The sequence below is a fragment of the Lethenteron reissneri genome, chromosome 37 (genome assembly GCF_015708825.2).
Source record: "Lethenteron reissneri isolate LAM-NWPU_2019-01 chromosome 37, ASM1570882v1, whole genome shotgun sequence".
NCBI lineage: Eukaryota > Metazoa > Chordata > Hyperoartia > Petromyzontiformes > Petromyzontidae > Lethenteron > Lethenteron reissneri.
The window spans coordinates 4,210,593-4,237,251 of NC_083815.1; the positions used below are offsets into that span (position 1 = coordinate 4,210,593).

Below are 26,659 nucleotides of genomic sequence, written 5' to 3' on the forward strand. Positions count from 1 at the left end.
ATGCGGGTACACGGAATGGGTTGACAGGTATGTGGTTGATCAACGTATGTATGTTGAACTTTTTTTGCACTGTACGTAGACAACCGTGCTATTCGGAGGTGCCTGAGAAACGACAACAAACTGAACATACGAAACTCAAATAAAGTAAACAACCCGGTGATCGATGTCCGCTCGCCGGGTCGAGGACGATGCTCGTCGTCGTTTCTCACCTGGACAGAGGGGGGCTGTTGTGGAGGCCCCCACCTTCCCACTGCCCTACATCACTGACACGCGTGAAGAGTCTATTCTTGGTTCTTTCGGTAAAATCACGTGGATAAAAAATATATATTCTAAAATAAATAAATATAAAGTGGGATTTTTGCTTTCATTTACATTTTTAAAATTATCTTTTTATTTTCTATCTACGTGACTTTACCGAGAGAACCACGAATATTAATTCCTGCGGTCATGAAAGTTTTTAGTCAAAATTTTTACTCGTGAAGAGCTTTGGGTTGATTGTTAAGTCAGTCAGGCCTGGAACCGGCCGCTCCTTCCACGCAACTTTGCAAACACGCCTCACCCGAATGGTCGCTCGCTGAAGGGTCGCGGGTAAATAGCGATCACTGGGTGGGTTTGTTCTAGAAGGGTCGCGCGACACGCGATGGTGCATTTGTCAGCCCAGTCTAGGTCGATGTTTTGGCAGTACAAACAGGTGAAATGTATTTCGGGCACAGGGCGCACACACACACTTAGGCAAGTCACTCTGTAAACTTTACATGTAATGTTTAAATTTCCACACCTTGAAAAGTAACTCGTGCAGCACGTCTAAGCATGGCAACCATCTCGGGGTGGTGTTTTGTTTTAAACTCTTGGTCTGACCTCCAACTGTGCTGGAAGAGACGGACGAAATGTCTACTCGGAACTCTTGCAGAAACTGTGCATCATGTTAGCGAGTGACCCGCAGAATGTGATATCATGGAACTAGTTCGGAGGGCCCACCAAGTGACCTCTTATCCACACTCGGAGTCCCACACTTCCCACGCGCTCTGCTGCGAAGAAATGTTTGCCTCATGGCAGTTATACCAGAATGATGATGCAATTTAGCTAAATTAATGGAATGCAATTCATCGGTGCGGCTTGTTTGTGTAATCATTCGTTTACGGACCCGACACCAGCATCTCGCACTTGAGAAGCCAGCTTAATGGCTGGTGGCTGAAACCCAGATGCGAGCCCACAATCTCTCTATATATGTTTTTTTTTACCAGTTAAGGCCCACTGAGCTATATACAGTAGCTCTTTTTCAGAAGCCACCTGGCCACAAATGTTTGACCATACCGCACCACAGCTCGCTTTGCCAGCTGGTTATAAGTGGGGTGACCTACTCGCCAGTGATGTTAGCCGTGGCCGGAAATCTTACCGTTTATTTATTGCAGTGACTTCACCACTGTGCCACCGCTCCCCGTAAGTAAACACAATATAATAAAATTAGCATTAAGTATCTGCGTGTTTTCTTACACAATACAAATGAGTCATTCTTCACAGTTAAAGTAAACAGGGTAATTCTTAAGTCTGTTCTTGATTCGATCCGAGTTCGTTTATTTAGTAATGTGGTCAGGCAGGCCGTTCCTTAATCTCGGTGCCATCACAGCAGAGGCAGACTCTGCAGTTCTGACGTCTGGTACTGGACCTGTGAGCAATGCAAATTACAAAAAACCCCACAATCCATTCATCAATAGCACTGCCCTCAAAGGAAACAAACACACCAGAGATTAGTGCTGCCTATATGCTCATTTTGAGCAAGAAGTAAGTTTTCACTTTCATGTTTAAGGAAAACAAGATATAAATCAAACAGGTTACGTTTCAGACAATGGCTCTTATTCATAATAGAGGCCATGGCCCAAAACGTCGCCTATTATATATTTCATATTCAGTGCAATGTTATTGACGAATGTGAGTTATAAACAATTATTTTACTATTCTAAACTATTTTTTTTATTTTACCAGGTAAGGCCCACTGAGTTACGTAGCGCTTTTCAGAAGAGACTTGGCTGTTACAAATGGCGGCTTATCACGTGGTCATCTAGAGCAGCCGGAAACTCTAAACGCGTGTTTCTAAATGTGGAGGGAAAAAAGCGGAGGACCCTGAGGAAAATCGACGCGACCACCACGGAGAGAACATGCAAACTCCAAGTATGCAGGCGTTAGGGTCATGATCGTACCCATGACGTCCTGTACACCAGGCGAGGTAGTTAACATCTCGCCACCGTGACGCCCATCTCATTGGCGCTGGCTCAGTGTTCTGACTCCTGAGACACGTGATCGCCTCCTGGGTGCAAGTTTGGGCATTCGAGGCCATCAGAAGTTGGAGTTTTGACTATCTGATCCGGCGCCACCTGTCACAATTAGTGTGTGTGTGTGTGATTTGAAAGTTTCTTCACTCTCCCCACTTCTGTCCGCAGAATTATTATGGGGTGCACCACAATTGGCTGCTTGGCACATCGCACGCGGTGGGATAATGTGGGGACACTCCAACGTATTCCTCGGGGCTCCCTAGAGCTCCCTGTAAGTGTAAACTCTATCGCCAGCAGTAACCTGAGCAAGAAAAACAGGGCTGCACCTTTACTGTGTATATATATAAACTGGCGTAAAAGTGGAAAGTAAGTTTAAGAATTTGAAGATTTCGTGACTGCAGGAATCCATACTCTTTGGTTCTTTCGGTAAAGTCACGTAAGTAGAAATAAAATAATATGAACTAAAATAAAAACGAAACACGACGTTTCGATCGCAACACAAGCAATCCTGATCACGTGGGAACACCCTTGCTCCTCCCATTTTCTTACCTATATAACCTCTTTTCACTGCAGCTCTCTCGCCCACTTCAGCATGTTTTTTTCTTGCTGTGGTCGTCCCACCCGATGAGGATTTCTTGTGCTGCGAGCGAAACGTCGTGATTTGTTTTTATTTTACATTATTTTATTTCTACCTACGTGACTTTACCGAAAGAACCAAAGAGTAAGTTTAAGACACCGGTACGCCCATTACACCGCGTGTCTTCCGCGCGCGCGTGAGATTCACAACTCCACGTGAGCACTGAACGGACTTGCCGCTGTGAGTGGCAGCAGCAGCATCATCATCATCCTCCGGCAAAAAAAAATATTTTTTTTTTAAAGTGTCTTCACACAGGCAGAGCGAGGCGCAAATTGAGTTTCCGTCGGGCTGTCGGAGAATCAAATTTCCAGCCGTGGGGCCGCGCTGACAACCGTCTCGCTTTGTCCTCGGCAATTAGCGCCGAGAAGCAGCGCCGCTCCCAGCCACAGCAGCACCCGCCCGACTCCAACACTCCCCCTTCCTCTCTGCTAGTAGCATCATCCCAGGAGAAGTGGCAATAACGTGAATTTTATTCTGCGTGTGGCGTCGTGTCTCTGGGATTGGGGAGCGGCGGGTGCTGTTAGTTATGTGCTACGAACCCGTCAGGCCATCCGAGTTCGATTCCCGTTCACAGCCAACGTCGGTGATGACATATCTGAAGCCGTTCCGGGCCTCACCTAGATTGGCTCAGCCTGCAATGCGTAAACATCAGTATTCGGCGACAGGCGTGGCCGGGCGTGGTGCTTGCCACCCACCCCTTCGCGTGCCGTGCTGGCCTTAATAGGTGTTCACTAACAGCACTTGCCCCAAACATCTGTTTAAGGTTATACGTGGGGGTTATTGTACACCAACATCAGTGGCGTGGTTTCTCTTTTACTTCGTGCTGTTGAAAGATAACATTGTGAACCTGAGCAAATAAAAAAAATAGATAATGAACACAACCCATTGACTACACAAAGACAAAGATCCCCCATATAGCCTTAACAGACTGTAGGGGCAAGTGTAACTCAGATGTATGTTGAACTTCTTTCACACCGTACGTAGCCAACCGTGCTAAATCGGAGGTGCGGGGGAAGGACAACGAGCTAAACACAAAAACGTACTTCTAAAGATCGAGTTCTCAATCTGGATTTAAAAGTGCATCTAGATTTAAAATACCATCGGCTTTCGGTTATTTTTTTCATTACTCAGTATGTTCTGACTTGAAAAACATGACTTTTAACTCAGCAAGCATCAGGCAGGCAGGCAAACCTTCGCATCTGCGTGTCTGCACGCTCATAAAACAGCAGCGCAGGTACCCATTGGCTGAGTGAGCCGTTTCGTGCCACGCAAAGTGCGCCTCTGACGGCGGTAAAAAAATTTTCTTTTTTTTCTTTCACGGAAGCAACTTTACTGGCGACCTTTGGAATACAGAATATAAATCAATACAGCAGCCTCCCCGTGGAACTCTGCGCTGGTTGCACTTGACACTGGGCGGCCACGCTTTTAAGACGGTGAGAAGCAACCGGCGAGCGATGGTTCCCGAGTTCTTCCTTCTTGCCGCGGAGAATTTCGAAGACACGTTCCGTCGAATGACCCCAACTTGCTCCCTGCCCGCGTGAGAGCCGCCGTGTCGGTGAGTCGATCGCGCTTTCGGGGATGCGCGCCGTACCAAACCGTACCTTTAAACTCACCGGCGGAGTTGGCAGCTGCGCGTTTGTCATATGTGCGCGTGTGCGATTACGTTTTCGGCTCGCAGTTGTTATTAAACGTAAACTTGCAAGGGGGGGGGGGTTACTGTGGTGTAGCGTTATAAGTGTGTCGACGTCTTTGTGGTGAACGTACGGGAACCTTTGCGTGCGTATTTGCACAACAAATTTAAACTTCGTTTTCTCGCGGTCTATAAACGCTCACTTCTCAGGGTTCATCGAGCCGTAAAACATACTTAAAGAGTAAAGGTGGCAGCTCCCATGGCAACGAGGATAATCCCCGTTTTAATGTAAGTGGTTGAGCATTCATAACCCTTTTTTTGGAGTGGGGGCCACCTGAAGAAACGTTGAGTCCGCTCCCAATTATTTCTCTTCTCGAACTTGTCTCATAAATTCTAGATTTGAAGCTTTCGTGACTGCAAGGATTCATATTCTTAGTTTTTTCCGTAAAGTCACGTAGGTAATTTTTTTAAAATTAAAATTAATAAAAGTAAAATAAAATAAAATTCACGACGTTTCGGAGGCAACACAAGCTTCCGTCTTCAGGTGAAACCTACGTGACTTTACCGAAAAAACCTAAGAATATTTGTCTCATAAAGCCTGGGGCTGTCGCTTGCCAATGTAATTCCCGCAGTGCGCTTGAAGCGGTGTAATTGGTGTGAGGCTGTTGTGAACTCCTTGCCCTCGGTGTCATCCCCACCTGTGCAGTCTTCTAAAAGCGGTATTCGAGTGGGAAATACTGATTTGCAGTCACAGAAGATGGGACATACTGCTCATGCAGTGCGCTGTTGCTGTGTGAGCCCCCCCCCTCTCCCTGCCCACGGCTCATGGCGTGCGTCACGTGACAGTAACTTGGCCATACTTCACCACGGCTGGTCACTGCCGGGGGTTGCTGTCGACGGGTAGCACGGACGTGGGAACAGGGAAGGGATTTACAGCCACCGGCGTCTGTGGTGGTGATGACGAGTGTCTAGCAGTGGGGGGGGGGGGGGGGGGTCCGAAAGCTCCACTGGGGGGCTAGGCCGGAGGTGACGCATGCTAGTGGTGGATTCATCGCCCAGCTGATGTTTGTTGTTGGATTTTTTTTTTGTCGCGTAGTCATTTTGGGTCGAGGCAACAGCTCCCTCCACCACATGTGAAAAGCCAGATTTGAACCCAGGATTTCAGCCGCGTCGGCTCGTTACTCTGATTCGCACCTCCCGATTGGCACAGTTGGCTACGTACGGTGCGAAAGAAGTTCAACATACGTACGTGCATCCTGAGCCGCCTCTTGAAGTTAAAAACTATTGTGAGAAAAGGGAAATAAAAAGACGATGAAACAGAATATTATAACGGAGTAAAAACAAGAAATAAGATGACAACCGAAATACAAGTATTAGAAAATTAAACAATTGACCAGTATAGTGTGTCAGAAATTTATTTTATTGGAAACAGAATAGATGGCACGGCAATAAAAAAAATGAATTGTTATTTTTCATGCATGGCTGTAGCATACTTTGGAAAGGCAAATACCACAAATGCTATTTTCACACTTGGTGGGAGCTGCCGCAGGTGTGACGCCTATTCCACGGGGGACAATCTACCGCAATCCCGACGCTGTGCCACTCCTCGTGGATGTTGTGACCAATTGTTAGAACAAATACACACGAGGTCGCCTTTGCGGGATGCGATTTGCCACGGGTTAACTTTCGAGCACGCATCTCCGTCCAATTTTCACCCGTATTCCAAACACGCAAGGCCGTTTCACGATGCACGGCGAAAAAAAGTTTTCGAATTCTACGTTTTCTTGGTTTTTTCGGTAAAGTCACGTAGAAGGGAAATAATAAAATAATAAAAATAAAACATACATTTATACATAAATATAAATATTGTAACTTTAAGGTTGTGATAACTGAAGTCACGTAGAAGGGGAAAAAAATAAACATTATTTTATTATTATTTTATTATAATAAAACAACAACAATAAAACATTACTTTAATATTATTATTATTTTATTATTTCCCTTCTACGTGACTTTACCGAAAGAACCAAGAAGATGAATCCCTGCAGTCACGAAAGCTTTAAATCTAAATTTGAATTCTACGTTGTGGATTGCCACGTGGCTGTGTGCCAGGCAGGCGACTCTAATCTGTGTGTTGGCCTCATCCGCAAACCTTTCGACGCAGCCTTGACGAGCTCTCTAAGCCTCTCGTTTGCTTTCCCGAGGTTGGTTCACGTGCTTTGTACGCGAATGCGCGGAATTAATTGATTGGGAGAAGATTGATTCAGGTGACATTACTCTCTGTGAGCAACGTTTGTTGTTGAAGTATATATTTAATACGTCAGTTATCACAACCTGAAAGTTAAAACATATTTTGTATATATATGTATAAATTTACAGCCCAGAACCAATCAACCCACTGTTGGATGAGGGCCCTCCCTATACCGTGTTGGGCCTGGAGGTTGTTTGACCATACATCACCACGCTTGTCAGTGTAGGTTGGTGAAGGGGGGGGGGGAGGACCAGGATCAGTTCTAATATTTCTCTGCCCGCTGATGAGAATTGAATTCAGGTCTCCAAGGATCTGGTCAGGTAGATCACTGGCCACCGATATTAGCCATGGCCAGCTATCCATCCCGGGTCGCCGGGTTCACAGTGCACTGTGCTCAACAAGAGTTAAATGGCCTCTAAATATGGGCGTGTTTGCATTTCCTTCATGTGCGCGGAAATGTCGATTTCTCCGCACAACATTATCTAGCGGCAGACATTCGATTCGTTTGGCACGTCCTTGAAAAAAATGTACACTCACCCCGAAACTACACCCAGCTCCACCGCTTGAGCAACGACCAATCGCTGCACGGTTGGGGCACAGCCTCCCGATCACGTGGCCTTCAAGGCCACAGTTGAATGGGTGCTGTTAGGACGCGATAATGAAGTTACATTAAAAAAAAACATTCTCTCCGCATTCAAGTGTTCATAAATATTTACCGTGACCACTTACGCGACAGACCTTGGCATGATGGCTACATTACAGTCATTTATGTAACCTTGTTGGCCCTTTGTTATTTCACGCACAAATGTTTTTTGCCAATTGCAGAGGATACAGGAGTGATTTTTTTTTTCGCCGAACATATCTCCGCAAAGAGCATTTTTGAATCCCTTACGCAATGACCAAAAACAATAATTCACCTCCCTTGTCTTTAACCGACCCCTTTAAATCGGTGACTGAATATTCCAACATCAACTAAATATACAGCTTCACAGTGTTGATTTACTTATACAGCACCGCTGAGTCTCAGGCACGAAATTCACGAAGTTACAAAAGGGTTTTTTTCTTTCGATATTTTTTTGTGGCCCAATGCTATTAACGAGTGTTGAGCAAATATAAATGCGTCTTTAAATCCGCCACCGCCCGGACGCAGCCAATTAGTAAGGTTTTTCATGTAAACAAAACATGCCAATTAGTTACTAGTTCAGGACACCAGTGTGGTTGGATAGTAAACTCAGAACATTTCATTGGCTGTGTCGGGCGGTGGCGGGTTTAACGAAACATTTATATTTATTCAATCTAACCTAAAAAAAACTTCTATTATGATTAATATTGGTCGCACAAGCCGACGTGTTCAACTAAGGAATGTTGGGTTTGTGGGATGAAACACGACCACCCGGGAGACACCCACGTGTACGAAGCGACAAACACAAAGATCCCCCGTATAGCCTTAACAGACTGTTGTGGGAAGTGTTGTCAGTGAGCACCTATGTGACGGACACTAAATGGTCCAATCGTATGTAACGGGTCCAGAAAACCCATTCGCTGTACTCCTATCTCCCGTGATCCATCAACTCTCTCCTCCAAAGAATTACGCTAAACGTGTGCGCCACCTCACCAGGTGTAAGATGATACAAATAAATAATGACGTTTTTAAGCAGTACATTGCGTATACCGTATTGTATTTGGGAGCATAACATTTTTTATCCATGTTTACAGCATGTATTTACATTTTCCAATAAATCATTGGAGGTGTTATAATTACATGTCAGTATATTTTAGCCATCACTTCTACTTTTATGCTAAGTTGAAACTAATACGCCTTTTCCGAGCAGTGCAACCGCAAAAGTGTTAATTGCTTTGCACGTTTATATTTATCAATTTTACAAATAACCTTTAGTTTTGATGATGTTGGCATGAATGTCTACTAAATATATATGGCTATATTTATATTTTCTCGCTGGCCATCATCAACCGCACCACCACAGGAAGCAGCTTCAACGAGGGGCAGCAGTGAGGCAGTAATGAGCGCACTGCGCTATGAAACCTGTGACCTATGTTCGATTCGCGGCCAGGACCAACAACGGTGGCGAGCGACTGATATCTGAAACGGTCCTGGACCCTGATGCACCAACCCCCGACTGAGCAGCGTGGTGAACACTGGAAGAAAACAAACAAACCCACGTGACAGACGTGGCGTGCGGATGTCTTCATCCAGCAACGAATCGAGAAACGGGCCTTAAAAAAGTTATCGTTAAATTAATTCGACTAATCTTGTGTCCGTCACGCCGACTCAGTCAGATCAATGATGACCGTTTGTGGCCACGGCTTGTGGCCACGGTGAGTAACGGTGATTATAAACCATCGGCCGTGCAGGGCCTGCTCTCACTTACGATGACCGGAGCAAGGTGAGCGAAGGCAGACGTACAGGTCGTTAGTCTGGGGGGGGGGGGGGGGGGGCTGGTCGAGACAGACCCCCACCACCCCCTGAGGACTGCTCTGCAGCAGGCGATGACACCACCTGTACAGAGGCGTTTCAGCCATCGTCAGATTGCCCGTGGTTATTCTAACCCATGGCTGATTGTTTTTCATTAATAACTGCAGGGGGGGTGGGGGTGCATTGGTCAGTGCTCTATGCAGTGCGGCTCACACGAGTGATGTGTGATATCTGAAGACATCCTGAATCTCCGCCTTCACTGATACACACTGACCAGCGTTGCGTGGTGCAATCCAGACCGCCAATAACGGTCTTGAGCCAACAATATGATTACAAAGGGATGGAAGCTATAATTATTGAATAACTGAAATCATTTCCTTTTAAAGACATACTTATCAAAAAATAAAAAAAATTATTTTGCAATGGTGAAGCAAACATATCCACACACGAAAAAATAACAACAGTTACTGCTTCCCATGAATTGGTGGTGAAAACACATTATGCGTGTGCCAGGCTAGGTCCACTTTTAGGCTACATAGCATGGCAAGAGCTCTCTGACAGAATGTCAGGTTACAGATCCAGATGTTATTGAATAAACTGAATGAGACGACTGGCAGATGCGACACCCATATTCAAGGAATGCGGCCACGCACGTTAACAATAGCTGCCATTTGCCGCAAAGTGGCTGTGATGTCACCACAGCGCTTGTGCCAGGCTAAGTGCACTTCGAGGCCATGTCAAGTATTGAGGGCTCGCTGGCAGGAGGCCACGGGACAGACCCAGGTAGGCCATTGGTTGACTGAGATGGCTGGCAGATGGACTGCCTGTGCTCCCAACTACACCAACTTGCATCATTTTATCCGCCCGGCGCTCCGCTCGTTATTGTGAGCGTCGCTCCTCCGCCCTCCATTGTTGATGAAGGGCGACTGCCTCCAGCTGTCCAGTAGCATTGTCAGGAGCCTCCTCCACAGAGACCAGTCACCGGAAAGTCCACTCAGGTCCACATTCTCCTGGACCGCATCGGCCCATCTCCTCTGCAGCCCACGCTGTGCCCGCGTACACGTACAAAGACCCCACCGTATAGCCTTAGCAGACTGTTGTGGCAAGTGCTTTTGGCGAGTAGCTATGAAGGCCGGTCCGGCATACGAGGGGGTGGGTGGCCAGCACGTTGCCTGGCTGGCTTTGTCTCCAGAATGGCGAGGTTTACTACACATCGCACCAGGTACTCATTTGAGGCTGAGTCGACATTTCTGGATATTGAACTTTCTGACCTGACCCTACTTGGACATCTCTGAATAAGAGCTTTACAGCTCATCGGATTCCTGCAGTATAAATAAAGATCATAATCCTTCCGCAGCGTACGTAGCCAACCCGTGCTTATCGGAGGTGTATGCAGACACGCGCACACGCATTAATGCCCTTGCATACATCCGTACGCACGTGTATACACAAAGACACATTTGCCTAGATCTCTTGGCCCTATTCTGCTACAAATGTCACAACCCCCCCAAAACATCACCCCCCCCCCCCCCAAAATGAATACATATATTTTGTAGGCATATATACACCTACACACCCTACATACAATAGTCATATATATTGTACCTACACGCCCTACATACAATAGTCAGTAGTGTCTGCACACATGGAGGGGGGGGGGGAGAAGAGGACATCAGTGGGGGCGATGGGGGCGAGGCGCTGAGAAGCCCTCATCCGCAGGACCTCGAAAAAGGAGTCCACAGGCCGCCGAAATTCTACTTTTGAAAATTTGTGCCATGAATTCAAAGCATTGTGTCCAATCGGTTCTTTTTGGAGGGGGGGGCTATTAAAGCAACGTGAAACGGTTACAGTCCATTAGCAAGAGCAGACAATTGAGTGTTCATGCAATTTCATGAAATAGTTTTCGGGTTTTGATTTTGCGTAATGAGTATTGACTTCCAGACGATAAGGAGGCAGAGTGAACGGAGGTTGTGGCTTCGATCGGAGTTGAGTTCTCACAATAACCTGCGGTCGTCTGTCGATCAGAAGCACCACGGCCCGTTGGACCCATCGTGTCGATCGCTTTGTTAGACACGCGTGAACGTGGATGCATACGAATAAATAAATATACACAGTCACACATTTCCTACGTTAATGAAATGCTAAATAATCTCAACAACGGCGCTACTGCAATAACCGCGTGAATAAAAATACGAAATACAGTATCATTTTTTGTTTTGTATTTACTTAAAACAAATCCAGTTCAAACTGCACAGCTGTAACCTTAAACTTGACGCCAAGAACTATTGAGCATCTAAGTGGCAAATAGATTTTAAAACAACTTTTATTTGAAAATATCGTTGCCATTAACATACATTGTTTCATTAAAACATTGTTCGTTTCATCATGCATGCACTAATCTGGCAACAAGGACAATTGCTGGAGTGGTTGGTGCAGCGGTAAGCGAATTGTGCAATGAACCCAGTGATTCCCAGTTAATTTCCTGGGTACGGCTAACCTCGGTGTGCGAGTGATTTCCTTGGTACGAGGTTCCCTCCGCTCCACGCTGTAGTCGAAGTAGTAGATGCGTTCCAAACAAAGGGCGCACAAAAGGGAATCCGCACGAGGAGACAGCTGTCTGCCGAGTAGCGCACACAACAACAACAACAGCCGCCATTCGCCACGAAGTGGCATTCACGTCACCACGGCGCTTGTGCCAGGCTATGTGCACTTTGAGGACACGTGAAGTGTCGAACGCCCGCTGGCAGGAGGTCACGGGCAGTGCCGGATTATCCTAGTAGCAAAAGTAGCTACACATGCTACAGGCCCCGCAATTTCAAGGGCCCCACGCTAAATGCATTCAAGCTATCAATTCAGTGAAACTGCACTTGCTCTATTACTATAGTACTATACTGCCATCAACTTTTATGAACGATTGCGTGGTTAAGGTTAGCGATTTGTCGTAGTATCTGCCTGTATAGCAAATGAAAAAATAGAATTACTTTACTACGCAAGTAAAAAATTTGTGTTTTAAAATTAACGTGTTTTTTTGTTATTCATGGCCACTTTATAAAATATACTACAGGCCCCGCACTAGCTTAATCTGGTACTGGTCACAGGGCAGGCCAAGGTGCCACGGGTCGACTGACTGGAGATGACTGGCCGATGCACCACCTGCGCACACAGTATACACACACACACTTGCAATGCCCAGCATCTGACCGCATTGCCGCATGTCGAGTGAATTCAAACCCCAATTAACAAATTTTGAGATGAAATAGGCTAGCCACGTACACGTGAATTCGCACAAACCGAACTCGTGGAAAGAGAAGCAAAGCTGCACTGTTCGCGAATGCGCAGTGAGCAGTGTGATGGAGTGAGATCAAACACAGGGACGTCAGAAGGAGAATCTTTATTTTGCCTGGAGGAGGAATCCGAGGAGCTAACAAGCTCTTTTCACAGATATCAGCAAGTTACAACAACAAACAATACAAAATATAACCGATAGGAGTGCAAATAGAGGAAAGGTTACGCAAGTCACGATACATAACTAAGTAGAAATTTATAACTAATTGCCAGAGTAGATAAATTGCTGTCGATTTTTCAACACAATGCAAGCTTGGGCAAGGCAGCAAATATACAACAAAAAAACAATCCCAGACCACACCAAGACAACACACAGTCCCTCAATATCATGGCGCATTCACATTGAACCGTGGATACGTGGCATGGTGATAGCTTTTGTCCAGCAGTGAATTGACGGAGCTATGCAAACTCATTCGTGAAAATGTCTTTTCATGCAGCGTTTTGTTTAACCAACAATGTCTAAGTGAATTTGAAGACTCCTTTTTTTCAGGAGGGGTCATGGATTCAGATGTTTGCCAATTCCATTAAATATTAGCATTTGCATAAGCAACAACGTCGCTTAGTGCAGGATGGATATCGTGTATCTGTGTTATGCGTTCATTGCAAATATATTTTTATGGGAGTGGTGATATTTCATCTTGCTCTGAAGAGGTAAAATTGCCTATAACAACACTTTTCATTGCATTTATTCCATATGGTGGTGTTAATGAATGATGGTGGTGGTCATATGTTTTCAGAATCTAGTGTACATATGTGAATATGTCCTTCAAAGCAAACTCATTTCTTTAGAACTGCTTTCGTGTTTAGTCTGTTGCACCTCCGATTAGCACGGTTGGCTACGTACGGTGCGAAAGAAGTTCCACATAATGTACGCACATCGTTTGTGCCAGGCTGCCTTACAGGTCTTTGCCAGTATCGCGTGTTTAAAAGATAAATAAATAAAACCCTGAAGCCTGCTCTTACAACGCGAGGCATCAAGGACACGCAGGCACACGGGACACCCATTATCCCGGCATAATAAAGTGATGTCCCTACAACAGAGGAGCTCCAACTCCATTTGTGCACAGCCATTGCCAAGGCAGCAATGCACAACACGCGCACGCACACACACACACGAACACACACACACGCACACACACGCACACACACACACAGGCACACACACGAACACACGAGCGCGCACACGCACACATGCACACACACACGCACACACGAGCGCGCAAACACACACACGCACACACACACGCACACACACACGCACGCACACACACACACATGCACACACACGCGCGCACACACACACACATGCACACACACATGCACACACGAGCGCGCACACACACGCATACGCACACGCACACACACACACATGCACACACACGCACGCACACGCACGCACACACACGCGCGCACACACACATGCACACACACACATGCACACGCACACACACACACACGCGCGTCTCCCTTTCAGAAGAATACAAAGCACCGTGAAGTGTCCCCTTGCATTTCTCATTTCTCGAGGAGAAAATAACAAAAAAGGGAGGGGGGGGGGCAAACAAACGAGTCAAGATTATTGCCTCGGCAACGGGCGCTCGCAAAAAACAGACGAATTCTGCAAAATGTCACGCGAAAGCGCTGTTGAGGATGCGCGCACAGCGATGGTCCTCATTGCGTTCCGCGGTCGTTTTGCTCCCAATGTCTTGCAAACCAAAAAAAAAACACCCGTGGCTTGCGTGAGCGCGCTCGTTGATTTTGAAATTGAGGGGCCGGCTTTGGTCACGCTTCGCCGAGGCTGAGGCGCGTTTTCCTTTTGTTTAAGCAGAATTTATCGAGCTGAATTGAAGTCTCAGAAGTTGACCGCTCAGATTTTCACGTGGGTTCAATGGTTTTAATTCGATGCGTATACATTGTACGGTGTTACCGTCAAGCTGAAAATGCATAACAGCTATGCTCGTTAGCAAATCCTGATATGAATTAATTTCAAGTAAATAACCTGTTATTTTCTAATTGAACAATGGCCATGCTCTAAACCAGGGGTGGGGAACCTTTTTTCTGCCAAGGGCCATTTGGATATTTATAACATCATTCGCAGGCTATACAAAATTATCAACTTCAAAATTAGCCTGTTATATTTGGTCAAACATTTAATTAACTCACCCATAATGTGATGGCTGGAACTGCTTCTCTTTGGCGAGGCGTGTGATGATGTTAGCTGGTATTGATGATTTTGCTGCTACTCGCAACTGCTTTTCCATGTTTGCTCCTAGATTTATTGAATTTCGAGTCCCGCCTGCGGTTGCCTTGGCAGGGCCACACCAAATGATTTCGAGGGCCTCATACGGCCCGCGGGCCGGACGTTCTCCAGCCCTGCTCTAAACACAGAAGGCAGAGTAAGAGTTTTGAGAGAGCATTTTACAATGGTCAATGCACAGTATATCAAAGAGATTAAATATTAAAACACGGCTGACATATAAACACCTTTCCATTGCATACAGTAACAAGTAACACGAATAAAAAAAATACAGAGATAAAATATACAGTTACAAAAAAACGCCAAGTTAAATACGTGAACTCTTGACCCAACGTAAATATTCCAGGGTACGTGGGGGCGAGTGGTGACCAGTGACGTGGGTGCTTACTGCTGTTCTGCTTAATGCCAAAGCAGGCATCTTGCAAAAAATGTCCGTCTGTGTTAATACAGGCTGGAGGAGGACAGCACTGACATTTGTATCTATCACTCGTTGTTTGTTTAAAAAAAAAAACTAGTGCATTTGCCAGTGAGCCACAAGGCAGAGATTTTTTTTCTTATTTTGCACGCTCAATCAGCGCATGTTCGGAGCTTTTCTTAATGGTACAGGATAAATCTGCACGCGCGCAAGTACTGCGCTGCGCGGTATATATTTTTTAATGATCGCTTAGTGAATGTTAGAATGGCATTCTTTGCAAAACGGAGAGCCACATGTGATTACTGCAATGCCTCGCACAACATAGATGCAGTCCACCTTTTGAAATGGGTCAAAGGCCAATGTTGTGTCGTGGGGTTTTTTTTGGCAGATGAGGCTGCGATGAAAAATGCAGTATGATACATAAAAATAGAGGTTGTTTTACGGGGTCAGCTGTTCCCTGTCCTAAATATTTTGTAATTTGCATTACTGGCTCAGGACGAATAGAATCGCACAATGCGTTTTCATATCGCATGTAAATCTGGCAGGGTGCAAATAGATAGCGCAATACGCTAAGAGCGCACAGATATAAAGGTTGATTCCCGTGGATAACATCAGTGATGTCTTTCCGACAGACCTGTTCTTCACCTGAGGACGGCTGCTTGTGTTGTGGCCGAAACGTCGTGAGAATTGTATTTTATTATGTTTTATTTGTATTATTTTATTATTTCCCTTCTACGTGACTTTACCGAAAAAACCAAGAAGAACATCAGTGATGTGTGATGTCTGAACAAGTCCCCTTATCCCCTCCGTCACAAAACCCACACGAACCAGCGTCGTAAAGTATTGTCCAACAAGAAGCTCCACAGCACGAGGAAGCCTTAATCCAGCAGTGGATTGACAAAGGACCTCCAATCTAAACGCTGCGGCATCTAAAGACAATGAAAAGTATACATTCAATAGCAAGGTACACATACGCACATAGCGTAGATATAAACATCGATGCCCCAGAGTGTATTTGCTTTTTGCCAGCGCTGGTAATTCTTTGGCGTGTTATGGGAACCTATAATAATAACAAATCTGCCCATGTGGCTCGACAGAGTTTATGTAACTTGCTGTCAGTCGTTATCTCCGGGAAAGGCAAGACACACACGCACACACAAATACACGCTCACTCACACACGCACACGCGCGTTGCTCAAACCACTCTCCTTACGTGAACTCCTTTGCCTTGCATATTGGCTCGCTCGCTGCTCATTCTCCCATCTGTGCGGTAACAAAAAAAGGAGCCAAGGCGAGTGAGTCATCTTTGGCCCGGTGGTTTGTCTGGCCTGTAAGCGTCACATTATTATGTTTTTCTTTCATTGCTACGTACCAGTCAGTGATGGTGAGCGAGTGAATCTCGGTTCTTCTCTTGCAGCGGTGCCGCCACTTTGTGTGTGTGACTGTCTTCCCAGGCGCAGAATTGAAAATGTCTGACGTTGGAGAGTCATCCGAGGGGGCACGATCATCCTTCGAAAATGCCTCTATGTTCGGTGAGTGAGTCCGAGTTGAGCTGACTTTCGCCACAGCCTCTGCCCTCGAAGGGTCTGGCTGCGGGTCGCACAGATCTCGCTCCTTTTTTCTGCTATCTCAGTGCTTCTGACGGGCACTGTTCAATTATTGCTCACCGCCGCAAAGACAAAGGTCCCCCCGGATAGCCTCAACAGACTTTTGGGATGAGTGTTGTTAGCGAGCAGCACCTGTGAAGGATGTCAGGCTGGCACACGAGGGGGTGTGAATGTGCCAGCACCACACCCGGCCAGGGCCCGATTAAGGTAGTTGTAAGGCCCTCTGCACTTCTGTTTCGTCGGCCTCAAGTGATCGCTTTCTGCAGTTGGTGCTGCTGCTGCTGCTCCGTGTTACTATCGCCGCTCTCACTCCTTCAGTGATAACTTTCTGCACAATAGAGGTGTTTTTGGGGTAGATCGCGTAAATATATGAATGTGTCGTTAAAACGAGTAAGGGTTGTCATGTAAACAGAACATGACAATTCGTCACGAGTACAGCACACTTATATATATTTACTCGCTCTAACCCAAAAAACCCTCTATTATGGATGATATTGGTCGCGAAAGCCTACGTGTTAAACGTTGTGAAATTACTGCTGCTGCTGCTGCCCCGTGTTACTACCTCCGCTGTCACTCCACTTGTTTCACGCGCCACTTCGCGCAGCCTCTGGACCGATGTCGTTACTGCTGATACATTCACTATTTAGTCGGTGCCCTGCGGCACATGATGAGCAGATTTAATTATAAATTGTTGAGAGAAAAAATACTAGGTAAGCCTAAAAATATTACAGGCGAAATTTCTTCAACAAATTGTTTTTTTTACTATGATTATCATGTCGGATGACGCAGCTTTAAAATGGTGACGTTCATTTTCATCGATAACAAAATTCAATGTTCTGACGGGACGACTGCATGGCAAGCGCCATGTTGCTTTTCTTTCGTTCAAGCTGAAGGATTTTTTCGACTGTTATTTTAGGTGTAATAAGCCTCACTTACAACGAGTCAACAACTTGTTACCACTGCAAAGACATTTTAACGATGAGCCAACTTATTAAGTGGCAAAAACAATGGAAATTTTTTTTTTCTAAAATACAAAATGTTGTGAAAATGACTGCATAGAAAATCACTTGCCATAGTCAACACGTTGACTATGGCAACTGATTATCATTTCTGAAGTGTCAGAGACTAAGGATATTTGACTGCGATTTTAGGCTAAATTAGAAAAACATAGTAAAAAAAAATCGTAGACCCTTTAGTTTCCATAGGCTCGAGGCACAGTACCTACTGTGCCTATTGGAGTGCGAATGTTTACACATCGCGCCAGGTACTCGTTTGAGGCTGAGTCGACCTAGGGGAGGCTCAGGACTAGATTTAGATAATGGTCACTGGTGTTGGCTGCCGTGAACGGCAATCGAACTGGGGTCGCCGGGTTCGTAGCGCAGCGCGCTAACCGCTGGTGCCCCACCACCACCCACACACATACACGGTGGTCAGGTGCCTCCCTGTCCACTCTTTTATCGCTGCTATCATGGTTAATTTGTCCACGACGCCTTCACAATTTCACTCATTGCTTCTCCGATTGTTTAGTCTCATCCAACATGCGATCATCCGCAAGCCCGTCGCTGTCCACTTATTTTTCTCCCACTGCTCAACGTTGGAATATCCCTCGCATCGTCGCTTTCCCCAAAGTTCGCATACTAAACTTGCTTCAGAGCCAGGTTACGCGGCGTTGCAGATGACTGGCACGAACTTGCGTAACAATGGTGGGCCAGTCTAGCCACACACAGGTTGCCATGTTACAATCATCCCTGTCTTGACATAGCCACTCGATACGTTAAAGAGCTCTTATAAAAATAGGCATACCCAGGGTTCTTAAACAACGGTAACATTGAGCCGAGCTGTTTTTATACTCGAGATATAGTTGGTGGACGAGATATCCCCCCCCCACCTCGATTCGCAAAGCACGCATGGGTGTCCAGTGTCATCGACGAGGTTCTAGAGAATGGGAATAGGAATCTATTGGGTAGGAAGTAGTGGGAATGCCCGTGTGCAAATGAGATTGATTCATTCTTCAATGAGCACGAAGGTAAACATGACCTTACAGCGGTGCTAATGGTACAGGTTCATCCAAGATGGGATAATTGGATCACAAATAAAGGGCTCGTAGAACTGAAATGCTGTGTGTTAGTTTGCCAATAATGACGCAGTGCTCTAAATAGTGGCACAGTGAGTGAGGGGGGGCATTGAAAATCAGATTGGACAGTAAGTGCTTCTATACTCTTCTTGGTTCTTTCGGTAAAGTCACGTAGAAGGGAAGTAATAAAATAATAAAAATAAAACATAATAAAATAATTCTCACGACGTTTCGGCCACAACACAAGCAGCCGTCCTCAGGTGAAGACCAGGTCTGTCGAGGCGACAGCGTCTAAAAGAAAACAGACGCTGTCGCCTCGACAGACCTGGTCTTCACCTGAGGACGGCTGCTTGTGTTGTGGCCGAAACGTCGTGAGAATTATTTTATTATGTTTAATTTTTATTATTTTATTACTTCCCTTCTACGTGACTTTACCGAAAGAACCAAGAAGATGAATCCCTGCAGTCACGAAAGCTTTAAGTCGAAATGCTTCTATACTCTGAAGCAGGGCCATTGCTGAAACGCCGTAAGGCAGTTGTTGGTTCTTTCGGTAAAGTCACGTACGTAACAGCTCTCTCGCTGGTTCAGCAGTTCCACTGCTGGATTATTTTTTTCCGCTTGTGTTGCGATCGAAACGTCGTGATTTATTATTTTTTATTTTATTTATTTTTCTACCCACGTGACTTTACTGAAAGAACCAAAGGGTATGCATTTCTTGCGGTCACGAAAGCTTCAAATCAAGATTGTCTTGTTTTTTACTTTATTTGTGCTCATGCGCTCACTGCCAGCTCAGTTGCCTACATTGTTGTTTTGACTCGAACAGGGGGTGACGGGCTCACTGCACAAGTACTGTTAGTGGAGTCTGTTAGTGTCGATCGATATTAAAGTATTTATCGTCCGTTCAACGCTGGGTATATATTTTGATGATTGTAATGTCACGCTTGAGCTACATTTTACGATAAAACACGTGGAAATGTCGTACATTTCTGAATGATATTTTCAGTTTGGGTGTCACGGTGGCGAGATGTTAAATACCTCGCCTGGTATGCAGATAGTCATGTCTTCGATCCCGACCCTGACGCCTGCTGAATAATTAGAGTTTGCATGTTCTACCTGTGGTCACGTGGATTTTTCTCCGGGTCCTCCGGTTTTTCCCTCTACATTTAGAAACGTGCGTTTCAGAGTATTTGGCTGATATAAATGTCCACGTGATGATAAGCCACTTCCTTGAGCTATCATTTGTGGTTAGATCCCATCTGAAAAAGAGCTATATAGCTCAGCCGGCCTTACCTGGTAAAATAAAAAAAATAGTTTAGTTTGAATACCTGCACGAAATATTACAATTAATTTACAATGGGCAGTTTTTTTTCATTTTTCAACAAGGAAGAGTATTTTTATTTACAACTTAGAACTTGACAGAAACGTTGTGCCAGTTCCCCCCCCCCCCTCACCACCTCACTGTAGTCTTTGCCATTGTAATGCTATCACTCGACATTGTGCAACTTTTCTTTTTTACAGTGCAAGTCCTGAGGTTGCTTCTTCTTCTTTTATTGGCGATTTTATAACTTTTTTTGGTTTAAAGCGTGTCGTTAAATCAGCTTCGAGACGAGCCCCATGCTGGTCAAATTCCTCGTGTGAGGTGGGACCCCTGCACCGGCGTGGAACTTTCAGAGTTTCCCTCTCTTAACCACCCCCTCTACCCCCTTGTCATATTGCCCACGAAGAGATAAGCTGTCACGAAAATGATGGCAATTCATGCCGGTCTCCTTTCTTCAGACAAAAAACGAAAAAAAAGTTCCGTGGCAAGCTACTGTAAAAAAAAAAGCTGCCTCACAACTCTTAGTTCGTTTGAAGATGCTCACGCAACAAATAACGGCAATGCACGTACGGCACTCGGTTATTTAATTACCTCCAGCGAAATGTGCTATTGCCGTAAACGTCCAAGATGCATGTTTGTACCCAGGTGCTTTAATGCCGCCACTTTAAAAAGTACCTGTTGCGGAGAGAAAAAGAGACAGCGAGAGAATTGTGCAGGCTAAGTTGGCATCAGTCGAAGGTCAAATAGAAAAGTGTCTACAACCAATAAACTCAATTGATTGATTTAAAACTATGTGGCCGGGTAGCTCAATGGCCAGGGGTGCTGAGCTGGCACCACTGACATCCTGGGTCCTAATCTGGCCAGCCAACTGTGGTTCAACCGGGTTCTCAAGCATGGCGAGCGGCTGGCCTCAGCTTGGCAACCGATGGCTGGATGAAATAACTACAAATATTACATTTCGATTTAAAGCTTTCGTGATGTATTACTTACTGTTAGTAGCTCAGCTTATTGGAAAGTATATTTAGTATACTGATGATACTATGTAGTTTATACTTTAGTTTTTTACGTGGTTGTTTAGTTACTGCAGCTACATACTATTAACATTCCTTCCCTTTATTAATGCTACCCCTATCCCCTCCCTTTGATGCTGCTAATCCTGCATAATGCACGGGCATAATATGACTTTGAAACCCCCCGCCCACCTCCTACGCATTTCACAAGTAGTACTAATCACATACCTGCATTTCCCATAAATATACTAAATTCCTCTTGATATGCAACTTATTTTGTCAAGGCGCCCTTCCCCCCTTTCAACCCAGCTTAAATATACGCTCCAAGCGTGGTGGTGTTTCATTCAGACGCTGTCTCCCCGACAGACCTGGTCTTCACCTGAGGACGGATGCTTGCGTTGTGGCCAAAATGTCGTGAGAATTATATTATTATGTTTTATTTTTATTATTTTATTACTTCCTTTCTACGTGACTTTACCGAAAGAACCAAGAAGAAAAATACAAATATTACATTAGGGTTTTCACTTTATTTTGGTTTATTCCAACCTGTTAACCGTAATAATTGTTGTTGTACGGACATGCAGCAAACATTACTTGTTGAGAAATACTAACGGTGTGCGGTTAGTGTGGGCCAAAAGGTCCATTTAAACGAGTTCAGAAGTCGTTCTGTTGATGTCATATGGGGTCAGATCTTGACGCAAGGGAGAATACACTGATACCCACATATATGTAAATGGAAAGTACTTCATCTCACGACATGTGACACCGATAACTCAAATCTTTCCGAACTCACAATGCACAGTTCGGCTCCTGCTGCTACTGCACCCGCGCTCAACTCGTTTGCCGCGACTTCTCATCTTCCCGGGACGGTTTTTATTTTATTCGCTCGATCGAGTTCCCTTCGCCTCGTGCTCATCTTCTCTCCAAGACATCCATTCGCTCGTCCTTGTGTTTTGACGCAATTTGCACGTGTATTTTGTGAACATTGTTCGTTCTTGTTCTTTCAGCACTATTTCGGTTTTATTGCCGTGCACCTCCGACACGTTCCGTCGTTGCCCGTTCCTCTGTACGGATCGCTCCGATGTTGTCCTGGTTCTGCGCTGAGGCACCGCGGATCTCCCTCGCAAACTAGCTGCGCACTTGGGATTTCCCACGCAACAAATGAACGTATATTGATTGATTGGATATTTGAATATCATTTTGCGCGGATGGGGGAAATGAGAAAAATATGAAATGCGAGCACGTTAACGTTCAATGTAAATGACCACCTCGCAAGTTAAGCGCGTACGGCGTAGGTTATCCAAGGGTAGGTAAACCCTGAACCCAACGTTACCCTGAAGTGGGATTCGAGTCCGGCTTATGGAGTTGCCACTCTGCCTCCTCTGCGTGTTTATTTGTTACAACCCTCACCCCCTCCACCATCAGACTCATTGAGTCGAAGCGTTGTTTGTTGTCGTTTGTGTTTTTTTTCCGTGTTGTTTGTCTTCGATCTTTGTTGTCCCAAGACACGGGGTGGTATAGACTCTGCACACACACTCAGAGACTTTGCGACATGGCCTTTCAAAGCAATGGCGTTATCCTTTAAAAACCATCACCAACTTGGGCTTGAGATTGTGGCTGTAATTTTTTATTGAATTTACCAGACCCCCCCCCCACTTTCCTCTCCTCCCCTGCATCCCAGCAGCAACAGAATTTCCAAAACTCTGCTAATTGATGTTGAAGTTTAATCGAGATGCGTTTCAAGGCTGAGAAAATGCTAAACTTCTGCTCTTAACGAAATTTGGAACGGTATCGCAGCACAAAAACGCTTGCAATAAATATGCTGCTGAGTTGAAACAGGTACAAAGGACACATTTCATTGCCCAATTGCACAGTGGAGGTCAGAGGTAATGAGTTGTAATTCATTTACCTGGAACCCACCACCTCCCCACCAAGGCCGCGCTCGGCTCTTTACTTTTATTTACCAACGGTGAAGGCTGTCTGGGAGTTGACTTTCTGTGTCACTGTTTGTACTCTTCAAAGGATTGTGCAAAAAAAAAATGTATTTTTACAAAAACAGGTTTCCCTGTGCCAGAAGGGGGGGGGGGGGGGGGCGTACAAACAATTAGCTGCGTTCAAGGTCCCGCCTGGCACGGCGGGGACATTCGCCTGACTCTCCGTGGTCCCCCGACGGGGTTTTCCTCTGACCTCGTGCTCGCTCATTAGGGATGATGAAGGAGGAATTATTTGAAATCTCGGGATGGCGACATCGCTGATGGGCACGGCGACGCTGTTTCGCTCGCTCGCGCAATCCCTCCGAGCGAACGACCTCTGAACGACGATGCGTAATCCACCTGCCCAGCGCAGCCCAGCGCAGCCCAGCGCAGCCCAGTGCAGCCCAGCGCAAGACCGCAGGCTTCTTCTTCGTATGGCTGACGTAGATGCAGAGCAACGACCACAAACTCACACTCATGTGGTCAAGCCATATAACCGCGTCAGGAGCCAGCGGAGTCCATCGCTGCGATGTTTGTTCATTTCTCCGTCCGCTTGCCCTGGTGAGGGTCGCGGTGGCAGCATGTTGAGTAGTGGTGGTCACTACACTACTATACACTATACACTACTATACACTATACACTACACTATATACTACTATACACACACTACTGCACTATACACTACTACACTATACACTACAGCAGCGTGTTGAGTAGTGGTGGTCCACACCTCTCTTTCCCTGGCGATAGACTCCAGCACTACTAAACAATACACTACACTACTATACACCACTATACACTACTATGCACTACTATACACTATACACTACGATACACTATACACTACTATACACAGACTCTAGCTCTTCCTGGAAAATTCCCAGGCGTTCCCAGGGCCAGCCGAGTGACATCGTCCCGCCAACGTGTCCTGGGCCGGCCCCGGGTTGTTCACCCCGTGGGACGTGCTTCCCATAGAGTTCCAGGGGGACTCTACAGGTGGGCATCCTGACTAGGTGCCCGAACCACCTCAACTGGCTCCTCTTGAACCACAGGAGCAGCAGCTGCTGGACTTTGAGGATCTCCCGGATTACAGAGCTCCTCACCCGATCACGGAGAGCGAGCTCGGCAACCCCGCGGAGAAACCTTGTCTCGGCCCCGTGTACCCGCGATCTCATCCTGTCGGTCATTGCCCAAAACTCATGACCATATGTGAGGGTGGGAACGTAGACCGACCTGTAAATCAAGAGTATTGTTCGGGAACTCAGCTCCCGCTTGACTACCATGGAACGGTACAGCGCCCTCACAGATCTGCTGGCCGATCTCCCGCTCCCACTTACCATCACTCGCGAAAGAGACCCCGAAGTAAATTTCGATTTAAAGCTTTCGTGACTGCAGGGATTCATATTCTTGGTTCTTTCGGTAAAGTCACGTAAAAGGGAAATAATACAAGAATTATGTTTTATTTTTATTATTGTATCATTTCCCTTCTACGTGACTTTACCGAAAGAACCAAGAATAAGACCCCAAGGTAATTCAACTCCTCCACTGAGAGCAGCTGTACCCCCCTCACTTGGAGAGCACGCTCCATCATCTCCCGGGAGTGAACCGTGACTTCAGATTCGGAGGTGGTGATCCTCATCCCAGCTGCTTGACACTCCGCATCGAACCGTTCAGGTGCCCGCTGGACATCGCAGACTGACCAGGCAAAGAGGACAACGTCATTTGCAAAAAGTAGCGACGCCACCTCCATGCCCTCGTACTGGATACTCTCGCTACCTCGGCTGTGCCTTGATATCTTGTCCGTGAAAATCACAAACAGGAGTGGAGACAAAACGCACCCTTGGCGTAGTCCAACACCCACGGTGAGCGACTTTCACTTAGCACCAAGAATACGGACACAGCTCTCACTCCCGGAATAGAGAGACCGGATAGTGCACACAAGCGACACCGGTAGATCGTACTCCTGCAGCAACTCCCACAAGACATTGCGGGGAACACGGTCACGTGCCTTCTCTAAGTCTACAAAGCAGAAGTAGACCAGAGAAGCATACTCCCATGACCCCTCAAATATCTGTGAGAGGGAAAAGAGCCGCTACCATTGTTCCACGACTCTGACGGAATCCGAATTGTTCCTCCTGAATCTGAGGCTCAACCACCGGGCAAAGCTTCCACTCCAGCACTCTGGCGTAGGCTTTACCTGGGACGCTGTGGAGTGTGATCCTCTTTGTATTAGGATCACATCCTATGGTCTTCTTTCTTGAAAATGGGGACCATGACCCCAGTTTGCAAACGCTCGCCGTGATGTCTCCTTCGTATTTGTGGATTGGTCATTGCGTCGTTATATGGTATATGGTCTGTTCTGGATGGCCAGGTATCCGCATCTACTGTGATGGATTGTGCAGTTGAAGCAGTTTATGGTAGCCCATGAGTGGTAGCCGAGGTGTGTTCGTGAAGGTTTGAAAGCTCGCCAGAAAGACGTGACTTTACCGAAAGAACCAAGAAGATGAATCCCTGCAGTCACGAAAGCTTTAAATCGAAATTTACTTATTTTTGTCAACTGTGTACATGACAAGAAAAGCCATGGTGACAGAAATTAACATCGCAGGCTTACAAACAACGAGTTTACCAGCGGGCATCGATGTGCGGCATTGCGTGTGTTACAGCGGGGGCTCGCTCAGCCTCATCCAAAACGCAAGCTCTAAAAAGAACCGAATGTGTGGACATTTTGTCGTTTTGGACCACCAATTCTCACAGAGTGAAAATGTGGCCATCCCAACAGGTCGGAAGTGAAACGAAAATAAACGGCAACTAATTCAACAAAAAAGTGTTGAAATGTGCATGAAAAAAACTTACGGTATCCCCAATAGCAGTGCGATTAGCGCACGCCTTAGAATGCATGCCCCCTACCCCCGGGTGTAAGCATTTGCCTAACGCGCGTCTGGACGTTCGTTTGCACGTTTCTCCTCACTGGAAAGACTGGGACTGAGATTGCACCTTGCAATTTAAATAAGTGAAGAATAAGACCAAAAATTTCACCCCCCAACCCCCCCCCCCCCAATCGCGACAGTAACAACGCCCCAGATTATACTTTCGCCCTAGGACGTGCAATGCGGAGGAGGAGGAAGTGGCACTTGCGTCTCCTGCTCAAGTGGAGATACCCTGACAGTTACCCGTTTACCACGGGCAACGGGTCGGGTAGCCCCTCGCCGCCCACGCTCCCCACGTGAACCTGAACGGACAATAACAAGGGGAGGATTAACACGGTGGGGGGGGGGGGCAGGGGCGGCCGCCGCTTTCAACCGAGGCCACTTCACCTCGCTCGACCCACCGTGTCGAGCGATCGGTGGCTGTGTGCCATATCTGTGACCATAAAACCCAATGGCTGGCAGGAGATAGACTACTAACTAACTCCCTCCCTCTCTCTCTCTCGGAACGGGTTAT

The 26,659-nt window shown here is 46.2% G+C and overlaps 1 protein-coding gene across 3 annotated transcripts in view; it reads left to right on the top strand.

Annotated features, from left to right (window-relative positions):
- The first annotated feature begins 4,173 nt into the window (after positions 1–4,173).
- LOC133351470 (bile acid receptor-like) overlaps positions 4,174–26,659 on the top strand; it is a 91,528-nt gene continuing 69,042 nt past the window's right edge. Inside the window, exons 1-2 of one of the 3 annotated variants that reach the window (XM_061566703.1) lie at positions 4,174–4,462; positions 16,691–16,768. In XM_061566703.1, the coding sequence (XP_061422687.1) occupies positions 16,705–16,768 (64 nt within the window). In that variant the 5' untranslated portion in view covers positions 4,174–4,462; positions 16,691–16,704. Of the gene's footprint in view, positions 4,463–16,048; positions 16,182–16,690; positions 16,769–26,659 lie in introns of those variants that run through there. The other 2 variants (XM_061566704.1, XM_061566702.1) reach the window with 2 other exon arrangements.